At 41.4% G+C, this 17,229-nt stretch overlaps 1 protein-coding gene and 1 long non-coding RNA gene across 2 annotated transcripts in view; one reads left to right on the forward strand and one right to left on the reverse strand.

Moving 5' to 3' along the window:
- Positions 1–17,229, forward strand: part of LOC133534613 (nose resistant to fluoxetine protein 6-like) — a 66,959-nt gene that overhangs the window by 20,529 nt on the left and 29,201 nt on the right. Inside the window, exon 10 of the mRNA XM_061873812.1 lies at positions 5,506–5,692. Coding sequence (XP_061729796.1) covers positions 5,506–5,692 — 187 coding nt within the window. The remainder of the gene's footprint in view (positions 1–5,505; positions 5,693–17,229) is intronic.
- On the reverse strand, positions 14,525–17,226 carry LOC133534615 (uncharacterized). The gene is made up of 2 exons (XR_009802062.1): positions 15,658–17,226; positions 14,525–14,984 (listed from the first exon to the last, which is right to left on the reverse strand). It is a non-coding gene; the product is annotated as an uncharacterized LOC133534615 (long non-coding RNA).

Genomic DNA, 17,229 nt, shown 5'->3' on the forward strand with positions numbered 1-17,229 from the left:
ATGTAATAGCCAAACCGGGAATAGTCTCACAAAGTCACAAAGCGACTTTTGCTTGACAGTGTCCCCACCGGGATTCGAACCTGGAACCTCCGAATCGAGAGACAACCGCTCTAACCACTAGACCAAGGAGGCTATTGAAACACTGAAATGCTCAAAGTGGCAATTCAAAACAGTTACTTACCCAATCGGTAACCAGCTCGAGTCGACATTGCTTAATCTCGTGGACAGTTGTGACACTATCAAAACCACCAGGAATCATTTCAATGGTAAAATCTAGATGAATTTATGAGTATTTACTCAAAATATAATTTGGCGCCCTATTATACGACCACAAATAAAGGATACTTACACGATAGATTCGTCAGCCCAGACGGGCGTATAAAAATCAGAAAAAATAGAAGAAACTATACAAGGATGACTAAATTACTGTAAAATTAAAGTATTTCTAATAATTAACAGTATTTCCACCTTTCATGATTAAATTATCGAATAGAAAAAAAAATGAATTATACGACCATAAATCTCAAGTATTTTTCATAAAATTTCAACCTAAATGTCGGAAATTACTGTCGTGGTAAAGAGGCGTAACTACATAATTACTGCTTTTTAGAATACGTAGAACAAAACTAGGCATGACACATGAAAAAGATTGTAATTTAAATACTCTATGCAAAATTGTAGAACAATCGGTACATTCGAACAAAAGTTATTCAGTTTTTTGTGTCTCCTGAAAAGTAGGGTTCTTGCTTATACGCCCCTTTAGCATGAAGCCCTCGATGTATAGGGTGACAGTTCAGTTTAGTATGAAAAATTTGGTTCCAATGAAATTCCGCAATATGGCGCGTGATCATATATTACTGGTCAGGCTATACCTTTACAGAACAAAGTAGGGTTAGTTACATCATTTATAACTCGAGAACTGCTAGACCGATTTTAATGATCTTTAATTTGTGGGATTTGTCTTCGCCACGAGTAGCAGAATAACGGGGGCGAAGTCGCGGGGATTGTGTACTTAGTAAGTAAATAAAAAGTAACCAAATACCATGTCACTTTCATATTTTGAATAATTAATTGTCTCTAACAGAAAAATGACAGAGAAAAGTAGAAAAAACTGGGAGAGGTTTAGGCAGTCGAACCAGTTCAATACATTGACAGCACGCTTTTGTCTTGGACTTTATTTATAGATTGTATCATTCACGATGACGCGCGAATTTGACAAATCTAACCTTTAATGGCATCACAATACGAACCAAGGCACGCGTCCTCGTGAATGACACGATCTATAGTCTTATCAATAAATCTTTGTTCGGATCTTTAAAATATTTAAACTAAACTACCTAAAATAGTCTATCTAGTGTAGCACTTATATATAGATGATTACTTAGTATCGACTTCGTCTGGGTGGGATGATGTTGATGATGATGATTGATAAAAACTATTCCATATCCATTCCCGTGCCTCAAACGATCTCCATACAAAATATCACCTAAATCGGTTTAGCGGTTTAAGGTCGGTTTTTATCTACACACGCTTGCATTGAGCGTGCCAGACCCGTGCCGTGGCAGACAAAATAATGTTCATTTACCTATTTAAACTTTATTGCGCAAAATACAAAAATAATGTACAAATGGCAGACTTAATGCCTAATAGTATTCTCTACAATTCTATACAATCTATACGTCCCGTATAATATACGGGACTGTCACCGTATATGCAAGTATCGCGTCCCGTATTTTTACCTGTCCCGTTTTGTCCCGTATATCAACCACTGTAGACTAGCCACATAAATGGTCACAATCATTTGAAAGGTAAAGTGACACATGACCACGGAGAAAAATAGCAAACGGACAGACAGACGGATAAGGCGAAACTTTCATAGTTGACAAAGGAACCCTAAAAATGCACAGCACGTGTCTGGCTCGCTTAATACCTGGTAACAGACGTAGGTGATGTAGGTGTACGGTCGAGGAAATTGATTTTTCGGCAATTTGCCTGTTAAGAGTGAATGAAATGAACCGTTAGCAACGTGAAGCTGTGCTGTCCAATGTAAAACTGCAAAAGAATCAATTTCCGGGAGCACTACATTTTTTATTATTGCATTTCATATATTATAGTGTGATATATCGTTATTTTGAATAACGTAATAAATGATATACTACCGTACTACCTAATTAACGGCAAACATAATGTTATTATTTGTATAATGGTCATAAGGTATATTTACACTTCATCTAATATACTTTGCCATTACATTCTCTAAAGTATATTGTTTGTTCTAACAAAATGATTGCATATGCATGACTTAAATGGGTTAGGTTTGGTTTGAACTGCGGCCCCCCCGAGGGTTGCCCACCTTGTCGTGGTGGAGGGGCTTAGTAGCCGTGGCTTGGTCTCCCACGGTGAAGCGAAGAGGCAACCAGGGCCGGCCTGTTTGAGGTGCTGGCTGGCCCGAGGAGGACGCTCCAAGTGGGCTTGATAAGCCCGCTTGTGACGCGTTGGAGGTGGACCGTCGAGGAAGAGGAGTGTCGGTATTGCGGTGAGCCGTTCTCCCTGTCCTCGACGGAGGAGGTGGGATCGCAGGGGAAGAGGCGTGATGGTATCACGATGCGCCACTCTCCCTATCCCCTGCGACCTTGGCGGGGCCGCCGTTCCGCTGTAGCGGCGTTGGTGGGGCTGCAGAGGAAGAGGAGTGTCGGTGTTACGGTGTGCCGTTGTCCCTGTCCTCTGCAGCCGAGTTGTGGTTTGCGGCAGAACCATGGACCTCATCTGCCGCCGGGCGCTGGGGAGTTTTCTGGCGCCCGTGGCCTCCATGTGGCGGGCTCGGGGGGGTCCACTACACTGCAGGACGGAGGCCGAGGAGGAAGGCGCGTCGAACCATCTGGCGCGCCTCGCGTGAAGGGCCTTCGGGCATTCGCGAAGGAGCCGCTCGCGGGCGGCTGCCGCCGGTGGGGTCGCGGATGAGTACGCAAGTGTTCCTGTAACCCCACCAATAAGGCGGCGAGGTGGCATATGGGGGGGTTTTTAGTGGGTATACCGTGGGTTTCATTAGCCTAGACGGGAGTCCCACATAACCACTCGGGTCACCCCCCGCACCCGGGTGGTATGCGGAATGCATTTTCCCCCCTAGGAAAAAAAAAAAAATGGTTTGAACTGCGGCCCCCCCGAGGGTTGCCCACCTTGTCGTGGTGGAGGGGCTTAGTAGCCGTGGCTTGGTCTCCCACGGTGAAGCGAAGAGGCAACCAGGGCCGGCCTGTTTGAGGTGCTGGCTGGCCCGAGGAGGACGCTCCAAGTGGGCTTGATAAGCCCGCTTGTGACGCGTTGGAGGTGGACCGTCGAGGAAGAGGAGTGTCGGTATTGCGGTGAGCCGTTCTCCCTATCCTCGACGGCCGAGGTGGGATCGCAGGGGAAGAGGCGTGATGGTATCACGATGCGCCACTCTCTCTATACCCTGCGACCTTGGCGGGGCCGTTCCCCTGTAGCGGCGTTGGTGGGGCTGCAGAGGAAGAGGAGTGTCGGTGTTACGGTGTGCCGTTCTCCCTGTCCTCTGCAGCCGAGTTGTGGTTTGCGGCAGAACCATGGACCTCATCTGCCGCCGGGCGCTGGGGAGTTTTCTGGCGCCCGTGGCCTCCTTGTGGCGGGCTCGGGGGGGGTCCGCTACACTGCAGGACGGAGGCCGAGGAGGAAGGCGCGTCGAACCATCTGGTGCGCCTCGCGTGAAGGGCCTTCGGGCATCCGCGAAGGAGCCGCTCGCGGGCGGCTGCCGCCGGTGGGGTCGCGGATGAGTACGCAAGTGTTCCCGTAACCCCACCAATAAGGCGGTTAGGTGGCATATGGGGGGTTTTTAGTGGGTATACCGTGGGCCTCATTAGCCTAGACGGGAGTCCCACATAACCACTCGGGTCACCCCCCGCACCCGGGTGGTATGCGGAATGCATTTTCCCCCCTGGAAAAAAAAAAAAGGTTGGAACTGCGGCCCCCGCACAATGAGAAACAATGAAAAAATAGGTTAGGTTGGGTTAGGTGGGATGATAATCTGTGCTTAGTTATACGGCCTGCGTACTACTTGTTATAAAATGTAAAAATTTACGTTGACATTAAATTAAATAATACAAAATATGTATTTATTCTTGATAAAATTATATAAAATATTACGTTAACCAAAAGTATAACATAACAAAAGTCATTATAAAAAATGTATATAAATATACTACTTAAAAATTATATTACAATAGACATTATATCAATGACAGTTTAGATGACATCACAATATAACAAAGCAAACGTATAGTAAAAATTACATTATAACATATAATATTATATAAAATGGCATTATAACAAATGTATGATAGTAATATTAAGCATTACACACCCTCAATTTCCTCGGCTATACCTGCGGTAGCTATATAAGGATATTTTATAATTAATTTAATTAAAGTAGTCGCATTGGTAGCCGTTCGATAAGACTTACCTACCTTACCTACAAAGCTGTGGTTGTGAGTTGATGATGCATGGGCTTTGAAACCCCGGTTCATCCCAAATAATTTATTGGCATCGAGCAAATGATATTTGGTACGTGCCTGAGTCCTAATAAACTTATTAGGTAGGTACCTAACACCTACCAGCCGGTATTGATACTCACGAACCTCTGGTTCAAAAGTCGCTTCTTACCGCTAGGCTACTAACAGCGTTTACGATATACAGCACTATCCATCACTACACCTTATAAAACATAGTCCCTGCCGCATCTGTCTGTTTGTATGTTCGCGATAAACTCAACAACTACTGTACGAATTTACATGCGGTTTTTGTCAATAGAGTGATTCCTAGGGAGGGTTTAAATGTATAATTTGTTGAGGTTTTACCCTTGCGTAGCCGGGGCGGGTCGCTAGTTTAAAACAATAACTAACATCACAGACATCACTTACATCAAATCCTCCAGATTACTATATACCGTGGGCCCATATAACCATACAGATTTTAAAGGTGTATTCTTGACTGCATTTGGAGACTAAAATACAAGGTACAAAGTTTTCTGAAATCGGTCTTGTTTTAGCGACAATGACAATTCTTGTGTAAATTTGTTTTTCTAATAACTCAGTGAAAAACGGCTTTTTCACTGGGACGCTTCCACTATGTGACTTGGTTTAGACATACCTACTGACAGACATTAAAGATTTAAAGGACCCTCGCAAATTTTATCTGAAAAAAAAAACTTATTGGCTGCAGTGTTTTTTGTTCAGAAAGATGTGAAAAGAAACAACGTGTCGTGTGCAGAAAAAACATACGCACAAAAAAATTGCCGTAGTAGACCAAAAGACATAATTATACCATTCTTTGCTTCTTATGACCTCAGAATTAAGTGGTTTAAATCTGTTGGGTTACATGGGCCCACAATGTATAGTTAAGTAGGTATAGGATATGATAACAGTTCGTGTTCGTGTATGTATGTATGTGTCACAGTTATTTACTAAAATTACGAACTTACCACTCTTTACCATTTTTCAGTGGTTTGTAGCATTATGCTGGTCCTGCGCCTTCGTGGTTTCTGCTGGCATTATCTACTCCTCATACCCCATTCTTCAGATGGATTGGGACAGCCCCTTTTGGGACGGCATCATAAACTCCTTTGCCAGACCCGGGTGGGCTGTGTGTCTTGGTTGGATGATATTTGCATGTAGACACGGTTATGGAGGTTGGTATCAATCTGTACCATTTTTTTTGGACTCGAGTGCGGGGTGAGGCAGGGGGGGTTGACCTCACCCAAGCTGTTCAATTTGTATATGGATGCCCTGATCGGTGAGCTCAGCAGTACTCATGTTGGTTGTCATATAGATAGGGTGTGCTTTAATAATATAAGTTATGCCGATGACATGGTACTGTTGAGCCCATCGATCGGTGGTATAAGAATACTAATTGAGAAGTGCGAGTCTTATGCCCAAAAACATAACTTACGATATAATGTCGCGAAAAGTGAGTACATGGTTTTTAAGGCGGGGAGCAAGTGCCCATCATACGTCCCACCCATTCGCTTGAATGGCGTACAACTGAGGAGGGTTTATTCCTTTAAGTATCTTGGGTACTTGGTCACCGACGATATGCGTGACGACGCGGACATCGAACGCGAGCGTAGGGCATTAGCTATTAGGGCTAATATGGTCGCCCGTAGGTTCAGCAGGTGTACAGCGCAAGTTAAAATAACACTTTTTCGAGCGTATTGTACTTCGCTGTACGCCTGCAGCCTGTGGACGAGATACACGCAGCGTTCTATGAATGCCATGCGTGTACAGTACAATGACGCGTTCAGGGTACTGTTGCGGCTACCGCGATACTGCAGTGCGTCGGGCATGTTCGCTGACGCGCATGTGGACGGTTTCCACGCGACGATGCGCAAGCGCTGCGCCGCGACGCTCCGAAGGGTGCGCGACAGCCGCCACAGTCTCCTGGCCGTCGTGGCAGGGAGATGGGACAGTGCATTAATTAGGCACTGGACCTCCCAACATCTTAGTTTAGGTACTAACATAGTAATTTAAGTATATTTGAACTAACAAAATATGGATTGTGTCGTCCGAAATAAATGATTTTTATTTATTTATTTTTTTATTTTAGGGTTGCGTAGCAAAAGAGGCAAAAACAGAACCCTTATTAGTTTCGTCATGTCTCTGACCATATGTTACAGTCTCTTTTATTAAAATCTACGAGTATAAGGTAAAGGAGAATGGGCAATTTGTCCCATGGATGTATACTGTTGAGACATATCTCGTTTGAAAGGGTTTACTCTTAGCATTATTTTATTGTATGACACCAACTTTGGATAACTTGCAGGGACTGAGCAATTTAAAAAAAAGAGTTGTCAATATAAACGGTTGTTTTACAAAGTACTTGTTATGTAGCCGGTTGTTAGGTGTTTTGTATGAAAGAATATGAGAAATTCTAGATTTCTGTTTACCACTACTTACGTTTAAGTACGTACAGGGCTGGAATTAGTTGATAAAACATATGCTTGAATTAAAAATACTGCTATTAAACACTGAAACTTGCTTGTATACTCAAGCCATATATATCATTTAAAAGACATTTTTATAAGGTATTTTAATATATATATACTTGCACTCAAATGCTTGCAGGGGCGGTAATAAAACTAGTTTCCTCGTTAATTAAGTGTGGTAAATGCCGCTTTGTTTGTTCTACCTGGCACTAGATGGAGCCTTGGTAGCCGTTTGGGTAATTTTTACTAGTGGTATATACAATTGAGTTTTATCCTATTTGGAAGGTCTTCAATTAAGCATTAATTACTTATATGACACCAAAGACCGAAAGTGTCCAGGGAAGATGATATTAATAATTTTGATCATGCGCTGCGGCGTAAACTGGAACTAAAAAATGTCATTCATATAGGGTTACTTTTGTAACCATTTACATCACTTTGCATGCCTGAAATATAATGAAAAAGTAATTTATATATATTTTTAAATTATTACCGCTCAATAAATGGCACTAAACTACTTAATTATGATTTTTCAAATCCTCTCTAGTACTGACATCTTGCGTGCAATAGGAGAACCGAATGAGCGGCAAATGCTGGATCCGTATAGTCGCTTATAAACGCTTAAAAATGTCACCGAAGAATAAGTTTGTTTAATTCGGAACTTTGACAATAAAACGAGTTGTTACCTTGAACGAGTAAGTGTCGTCTATTTATCTCTCTTGCTCTTACATATTCGAGTGATAAAGGTAGAAAAAGCATTATATTTTTTAAAGTTCGCGTTATGTCCCGCTAGAAACGTTATATAAACTTATTATTAAACATGAAATAAGATTCCTAAGCAATAAGTAGGTAAGTAAATGTATTTATGGAGTACCATAATTAGCAGCAAGAAAATAAATCTAAGTTTATATGTTACGATAAAATAAATCGTAAAAAGGTACTATGTACATACTTGTTTTGTCTCTCTGCAGGAAAATTGTGTAAACGTGAAACATTTGAGATTGCGCCGCGGTTCAAAGCAACGTTCCCTTCGTTTGCCATATGAAGCAGGATTAAATTGTGTAGTTTTAAGTTCTCATGTAAGTGAATTGTCAAATTCTTAGTGAGAATAAAGAATCTTAAACCTAAAATTAACGCAGTGAATACATTACAAGCATCAGCGACTCTTAACTGTTTGCCAAGCTAAGATAGTAGCTGTATTTCGTTCCATTATATATACGTATGAAATAAAAACTTTTGAATACATTTAACACCTTTATTTCATATAAATTGAAAAATAACTGACGGCATACATTTTCTAGTGAATAGGTGCATCCAGATCCAGATAAGAGAATGCATGGTTATTGCGCCAATGTCGGACCATTTGCGATTGGTTTGCTAAGGGCACCGCTAGCTGGTGCGGATGCACAGAGCACTTATACATACCTTATTAAATAAAAACTTTTGAATACATTTAACATCTTTATTTCATATAAATTGAAAAATAAGTGACGGCATAGATTTTCTTCACGGTCGCACAAATATTATCAGGACGAGTCGACAAGTTACTTTAAAGCAAGCATGGTGAATAGGTGCATCCAGATCCAGATAAGGGAATGCATGGTTATTGCGCCAATCTCGGACCATTTGCGATTAGTTTGCTAGCTGGAGCGGGTTAACGAAAAACAGTAACTGGCGACGCTAGCTGGCGCGGACGCGTGCGACGAATTTTACCTACAAAGGCACCCGCGCGCGTGCACCCGCTCCGTGCACTCGCGCCAGCTAGCAAACGCCCTTAACCTTTTGAAGGCCAAGAATATCTTAAGGCGTCGTAACTAGCTATGCTCAAAGCGTCATAAATACATTATAGCTGATATAGCCGCTGTCAGAGTAACCTTAGCACTTTCAAGTAAGGTTTAGGGCATAGGGCGTCCGCAACGTCGCGCGTGTGCATGGAGCGGGCGTGCGGCTTACAGTATGAGCAACGCTAACTGGCGCGGACGCGTGCGACTGATTTTACTTACAAAGGCACCTGCGCGTGTTTGCCCGCTCCGTGCACTAGGGCCAGCTAGCACACGCCCTTAACCTTTTGAACGTCAAGAACACCTAAAGGCGCCGTCACTAGACATGATTTAAGGGCCATGAACACATTAATGATTATAGCTGTTTTAATCGCTGTCAAAGTCCCTAATGTAATACTCATGCACTTTCAAGCTCACTTGCGCACGTGACCTTGGCATGTGAGTAACGTTTTTGTTATGGCGTTCAAAGGGTAAAATATCAATGTCGTAATGCGTCGCTAGCGCGTTATTTTCGAATCGCACCCGTGCTCCCGTGTTGGACTGCACACGCGGTGTACACTTCTTGTTATTGTAACCGTTTGTGCGCCTAGATAACACAAGTACACATACACAACTTGCAAAATGCTCGCGTGCTCTTGTTTATATGTAAAGTACGTCTTCTAGGGCCGCGGATTGGACCCACGCGACCGGCGGGGCGGTGAGCGGCATACATTGGTCGCAATGCAAGCTGTAAAGCTAGTGCAGTGCATGAGGGACGCGCGGCTTTCTCTCACCACATCTTTAGGTGTTCTTGCCGTTCAAAAGGCTAAAAGCACCTAATGAGGTGGCTTTACATTAGCTAGATGCCGGCCCACACGCCGATCCGGTGTGCAGGCTAAGGAAATCGCTATGTAGGCCAATTCGAAAGTGCAACTGACATTAAACCAATTTTAGAATAATATTGGAATGATACCAGTTAGCTGTCATTCGTGCGTTCATTTCGCACTTATACGCATGTATTTGTGCGAGCGAGACGCCCGCAACTAACTGATATGATTCCAATATTACTCTAATATCGGTGTGCACGCCCCTTTTTATTCATAAGCAAGGTACGATTGAACCACTATACTCAAGCCATATATATCATTTAAAAGACATTTTTATAAGGTATTTTAATATATATATACTTGCACTCAAATGCTTGCAGGGGCGGTAATAAAACTAGTTTCCTCGTTAATTAAGTGTGGTAAATGCCGCTTTGTTTGTTCTACCTGGCACTAGATGGAGCCTTGGTAGCCGTTTGGGTAATTTTTACTAGTGGTATATACAATTGAGTTTTATCCTATTTGGAAGGTCTTCAATTAAGCATTAATTACTTATATGACACCAAAGACCGAAAGTGTCCAGGGAAGATGATATTAATAATTTTGATCATGCGCTGCGGCGTAAACTGGAACTAAAAAATGTCATTCATATAGGGTTACTTTTGTAACCATTTACATCACTTTGCATGCCTGAAATATAATGAAAAAGTAATTTATATATATTTTTAAATTATTACCGCTCAATAAATGGCACTAAACTACTTAATTATGATTTTTCAAATCCTCTCTAGTACTGACATCTTGCGTGCAATAGGAGAACCGAATGAGCGGCAAATGCTGGATCCGTATAGTCGCTTATAAACGCTTAAAAATGTCACCGAAGAATAAGTTTGTTTAATTCGGAACTTTGACAATAAAACGAGTTGTTACCTTGAACGAGTAAGTGTCGTCTATTTATCTCTCTTGCTCTTACATATTCGAGTGATAAAGGTAGAAAAAGCATTATATTTTTTAAAGTTCGCGTTATGTCCCGCTAGAAACGTTATATAAACTTATTATTAAACATGAAATAAGATTCCTAAGCAATAAGTAGGTAAGTAAATGTATTTATGGAGTACCATAATTAGCAGCAAGAAAATAAATCTAAGTTTATATGTTACGATAAAATAAATCGTAAAAAGGTACTATGTACATACTTGTTTTGTCTCTCTGCAGGAAAATTGTGTAAACGTGAAACATTTGAGATTGCGCCGCGGTTCAAAGCAACGTTCCCTTCGTTTGCCATATGAAGCAGGATTAAATTGTGTAGTTTTAAGTTCTCATGTAAGTGAATTGTCAAATTCTTAGTGAGAATAAAGAATCTTAAACCTAAAATTAACGCAGTGAATACATTACAAGCATCAGCGACTCTTAACTGTTTGCCAAGCTAAGATAGTAGCTGTATTTCGTTCCATTATATATACGTATGAAATAAAAACTTTTGAATACATTTAACACCTTTATTTCATATAAATTGAAAAATAACTGACGGCATACATTTTCTAGTGAATAGGTGCATCCAGATCCAGATAAGAGAATGCATGGTTATTGCGCCAATGTCGGACCATTTGCGATTGGTTTGCTAAGGGCACCGCTAGCTGGTGCGGATGCACAGAGCACTTATACATACCTTATTAAATAAAAACTTTTGAATACATTTAACATCTTTATTTCATATAAATTGAAAAATAAGTGACGGCATAGATTTTCTTCACGGTCGCACAAATATTATCAGGACGAGTCGACAAGTTACTTTAAAGCAAGCATGGTGAATAGGTGCATCCAGATCCAGATAAGGGAATGCATGGTTATTGCGCCAATCTCGGACCATTTGCGATTAGTTTGCTAGCTGGAGCGGGTTAACGAAAAACAGTAACTGGCGACGCTAGCTGGCGCGGACGCGTGCGACGAATTTTACCTACAAAGGCACCCGCGCGCGTGCACCCGCTCCGTGCACTCGCGCCAGCTAGCAAACGCCCTTAACCTTTTGAAGGCCAAGAATATCTTAAGGCGTCGTAACTAGCTATGCTCAAAGCGTCATAAATACATTATAGCTGATATAGCCGCTGTCAGAGTAACCTTAGCACTTTCAAGTAAGGTTTAGGGCATAGGGCGTCCGCAACGTCGCGCGTGTGCATGGAGCGGGCGTGCGGCTTACAGTATGAGCAACGCTAACTGGCGCGGACGCGTGCGACTGATTTTACTTACAAAGGCACCTGCGCGTGTTTGCCCGCTCCGTGCACTAGGGCCAGCTAGCACACGCCCTTAACCTTTTGAACGTCAAGAACACCTAAAGGCGCCGTCACTAGACATGATTTAAGGGCCATGAACACATTAATGATTATAGCTGTTTTAATCGCTGTCAAAGTCCCTAATGTAATACTCATGCACTTTCAAGCTCACTTGCGCACGTGACCTTGGCATGTGAGTAACGTTTTTGTTATGGCGTTCAAAGGGTAAAATATCAATGTCGTAATGCGTCGCTAGCGCGTTATTTTCGAATCGCACCCGTGCTCCCGTGTTGGACTGCACACGCGGTGTACACTTCTTGTTATTGTAACCGTTTGTGCGCCTAGATAACACAAGTACACATACACAACTCGCAAAATGCTCGCGTGCTCTTGTTTATATGTAAAGTACGTCTTCTAGGGCCGCGGATTGGACCCACGCGACCGGCGGGGCGGTGAGCGGCATACATTGGTCGCAATGCAAGCTGTAAAGCTAGTGCAGTGCATGAGGGACGCGCGGCTTTCTCTCACCACATCTTTAGGTGTTCTTGCCGTTCAAAAGGCTAAAAGCACCTAATGAGGTGGCTTTACATTAGCTAGATGCCGGCCCACACGCCGATCCGGTGTGCAGGCTAAGGAAATCGCTATGTAGGCCAATTCGAAAGTGCAACTGACATTAAACCAATTTTAGAATAATATTGGAATGATACCAGTTAGCTGTCATTCGTGCGTTCATTTCGCACTTATACGCATGTATTTGTGCGAGCGAGACGCCCGCAACTAACTGATATGATTCCAATATTACTCTAATATCGGTGTGCACGCCCCTTTTTATTCATAAGCAAGGTACGATTGAACCACTATAGAAGGCAGCGAAGAGGCCGGCAATGGAACTGGTAGCGTTTGATGGAGACAGTTTTCTGTCAAATGCAAGTTCAAATTGGCCTGACTGTCTCACTCGCACACCGGAGTAGCGTTTCATATAAGCGTACTTTGTTATATCCAATCGACCCGCTCTATTCAGTAGGTTTCATTATCTCGATCCATCAGTTAAGTAACAATCTCTTCAAACTGGTGGATCGAGATGGTGGATCCTACTGGACAGATGGAACCTATGGATAGGACAACGTTATGCTCAACAACTTGGTAGCAGAAGCGATGTGATTTTTTAAAATCGCGACTGTGTCATTGACATAATATATCTGAGGACGGGCCTTACGGGCAATAAGAATGGGGCCAGTACAGCGGTGTTACGCACACGAGTTTGAGCCAATCGCCACACGCCTAACGCCACAAGTACCACAACGTGATTGGTTGATGAGTTCGCATTACGCACGCATCTAGTTGCGTTAGACAGCACGATTGGCTCGAATTTGTGAATGACACAACTGAACTAGCACTATCGTTATTGCCCCTAAGGTCGGTCCTTAGATATATGGTAAGCGTCAGGATGGCGGTGGACCTCAGCGAATTTCAAAGAAATATTTATAAACATATTGTACCTTCTGTGTACCTCAGCGTACCTTTAATAGAAACCAGTGTACCTTTCCCCAAAACGAGATATTTTACAAAACGGTCCACCCGCCAACCTGACGTCAGGATGGCGGGTGGACCTATGAAATCTTGCATTATACCGCAATAAAAGTATGCAGTTATATTGTGCATGAGCTTAGCCTAGCTTGTTTTGGGGAGAGGTACACCGGTTTCTATTTCTATTTACAGAGGTACACTGAAGGTACAGTCACCATCATATATATCGGAGCGGCCAAGGTACCCACGAATATCTGAACATGCCTCTACTGTCAAGAGGTTAGAGTGCGTGTTTAGAGATCTTTGAGCACCTCGGCCACTCCGATATATCTGATGGCGACTGTACCATATAACTGCATACTTTTAGTGCGGTATAATGCAAGATTTCATAGGTCCAACCGCAATCCTGACGTCAGAATGGCGGGTGGACTTTTTCTTAAATATCTCGTTTTGGGTTAGGTACACAGAAGGTACAGTATGTTTATAAATACTTACTGCTATGGCGCAGCGACCCGAAGTGGATCTTGGCCTCCGACACCAAAGACCGCCATGCTTCTCTGTCCAAAACCGTTTCCATCTAGTCGACGGCGCCGAGTTCGCTAAGGTCTTTTTGCATTTCGTCTCTCCAGCGGGACCTACCTAGGACGTCTAGACGGTCTTCGGCCATTTGGAACTTCAGAGTACGCCCTCCAGGCTGCACGATCCTCACCCATCTGGACTACGTGCCCGAGTCATCGGAGTCTGGCAGCGCGAAAAATCCTAGGACTCACACGTGGAGAGGATGGAACCTGGAGACTCCACAGGAATCAGGAGATTGAAGATCTGGTGTCCGAGCCGAACGTCATTGGATGTTTATAAATATTTCTTTGAAATTCGCTGAGGTCCACCCGCCATCTAGACGCCAGATGTCAATGCCGAGTGCGACCAGATGTTAAAGCGGTGTATTATCTCTAGTCTCTCCAATATGTTCTCCTGGTGGGTCCACGGGGTTTATTTTAAGTGTTATCATAAACAGTGTTCACCAGCGGGTCTACGGGTACCTAATTATTTTTACCATGGGCCGACCATGAACACGATTCTATTTTTAAAACGTAACCCGCGTAGCTACTTCAGTCTTAGGCGGTATATACTCTACACCACGTTCACAAAAGATTGATATTTTAGGTAAAAACTCACATTTCGCTATATTTGTCCATAGTAAATACTAATTCAAAAACTGTACGGTAGGGCCTAAAATCTTCTGTGATAGTAATGTAGAAATAAATACTGTTGACAGGCGGTCAACGGTATTTAGTACAATAATTACACTGAAACAATTCGTATAGAATACAGAACCTATGAATAATATATATCTAGAGAATCTAACTTTAATGCAATAATATAATTGAACAAAAGATATACATTAGTACGAGTAGTACGATCAACCTATATGTCTATTTTTAATAGTCTTAATGTTCGTGTATCGGTTCTGTATTCTATGGCCATTAATTATGCTTTATTTTTCAACTTTCTTTGACTACACACAAGTACACATTATATTTGCTTTTTTCTTGAACTTTATCTTGCCCATGTTCGATTCTTCTTATGTCGATGCATCCTCATTATTTCCGTATGGTTTCTGAAAATACAATAACAGTTTTTGTAATGTTTTCTAATACCTATGTTTCAAGTCGGTTTCCTATTTTTAAGAGAAGTTTTTTTTTTCATGTAAGTACCTTTTTTTTCAAGTGGGGTAAATTAGAGCAGATGGGATACCTATCGAAAATTATGTCAATAAACAGTTTTACGTTCCATCAAGAATTGAGAGGTTGCCTCAATTCCTCATGGAACCCATGATTTAAGCTAGACCTTTACACAAATATTCCTTAAACCTCGTTAAGCAAGTAGCTTCTTTACAAACATAACAAAGAAGACAAATCGTCTAGCGTGAAAATACGCATCGTTAAAGAGTTCTTTTCTGGTCCTGATCAGAAGTTCCACTTCTTCAAATAGCACTTTTTTGAATGGCAATGCCTGGTCTGTTGATGAAACTAAAAAACGCCTATAAGATTTGGGGAGTTCCCTTAATTCCTCGTGGTTTTGTCAAAAATAGGACCATCTTGGAACTATACACCCACTTTCAAACGATAACTAATTTTCAACATTGGTTCAGAAATGTCGAAGATCTTACTTAACATATATACAAAAAAAAAGTTTTTGAAGTCGGTTAAAAAGTAGTATCTTTACAATACTTCCTTTTACTAAGAAGGGATAACTACTACAATTTGCTTACTAAGTAAGTACTTACTTACTATTAGTATCAGATTGGAGTCGACTCGAGAGTCGATAAAATGGGCGTCGCTATCCTTTCCGGGTGGGGGGATTTCACCGCATGAAAAAGAGACACATATAGTGAGTTCTTACTGTTCTACCAAACTACATATATAAAGTAGTCGTACTTTTTGAGTCAAATTAATTTAATTCTAAAGGTGCGACGTAATGGCCTGAAGCCCGCTCTTAGCATACCTAGTTATACTATTTGATGGATATTGGTGTCAATTTATAATACGTTTAATTATTCATTGTCTTTACCTAATTATCTTTACCTTTTGCCGACCGGTTTGGCCTAGTGGGTAGTGACCCTGCCTATGAAGCCGATGGTCCCGAGTTTGAATCGCGTAAGGGCATTTCTTTGTGTGATGAATACAGATATTTGTTCCTAAGGCTTGCGTGTTTTCTATGTATATACGTAAATATATATTTATCTAAATAAGTATGTTTAACGTCGCCTAGTACCCATAGTACAAGCTTTGATTAGTTTGGGGCCAATCTGTGTAAGATTGTCCTATGTACATATTTATTTATTTATTACCTAACGTAACCTACATTAGGTAATGAAAGCATTTTATTTTTGTAAGGGTAACAGTTTTGTTGGGATATAAAATGGTTAATGATAAAAACTAATACTTTTACCAGCATTTTCACTTTATATTCATGTATTCGAAACCTATACATTTATGACATTAACTTTTGCAAGACGATAAGATTTTTTATTCACAATAACTTGTCCGTATTCGAACTGTCTGGCTACCCGGCTAGCCGTGGCTGTGTACCCGGATTTTATACTCTGAAACTGGAACTAGTGACAGATAAGAGTCGATTGATGTTTTTTTAAAGATACTTATACTTAAATAGAATTACTTACCTATGTTTAATTAAAAGAAACTACTTATACATAATAATCCTTACAGTTTTAACCTATTTAACCTACCTACCTACCTACTTTTAATAGTAGCAGTTCGGTTCACTTCGTAGAAATACCTGTTCTAAGAATAATGAAAAAGAAAGAAGAGTAATAAAAATAAAGAATCTGGAAGTCGTTGAGGTGTTCCGTTCTTCATCAGCAATTCTACTTCAACAAATGTCACTTTATTGAGTAAAAATGCTTATAATATTGATGAAAATCCTAAAATGACTATATGTATGCCTATCCTATACAATATGAGAAGCTCCTTCAGTTTCTCGTAGAACCTATCATCAGAACTGGACCTTGACACAAATGTTCCTTAAAAGCCTTACATGCTATAAACGAAATAAAATAAAAAAAACGCCTAAGGTAAAATACTTGTCGTTGAAGAGTTCCATTTCAGCAGTATCAGCATAGTTTCAGTAATATCAGCAGTTTCACTTCATCAAATGTCACTTGTTCAAATAAAAAAAACTTGATATGTTGACGAAAATCCTCCTAATTGTGAATTCAAATCGATTTAAAATCCTCAATTCCTCATTGAATCCATCATCAGAACTGGACCTTGACACAAATGTTTCCTAAGAACCTAGCTTGCTACAAACTTAACAAAGAATAAGAATCGCGCGCGTTGAAG

This window comes from Cydia pomonella, chromosome 2 (assembly GCF_033807575.1).
Source record: "Cydia pomonella isolate Wapato2018A chromosome 2, ilCydPomo1, whole genome shotgun sequence".
Lineage (NCBI taxonomy): Eukaryota > Metazoa > Arthropoda > Insecta > Lepidoptera > Tortricidae > Cydia > Cydia pomonella.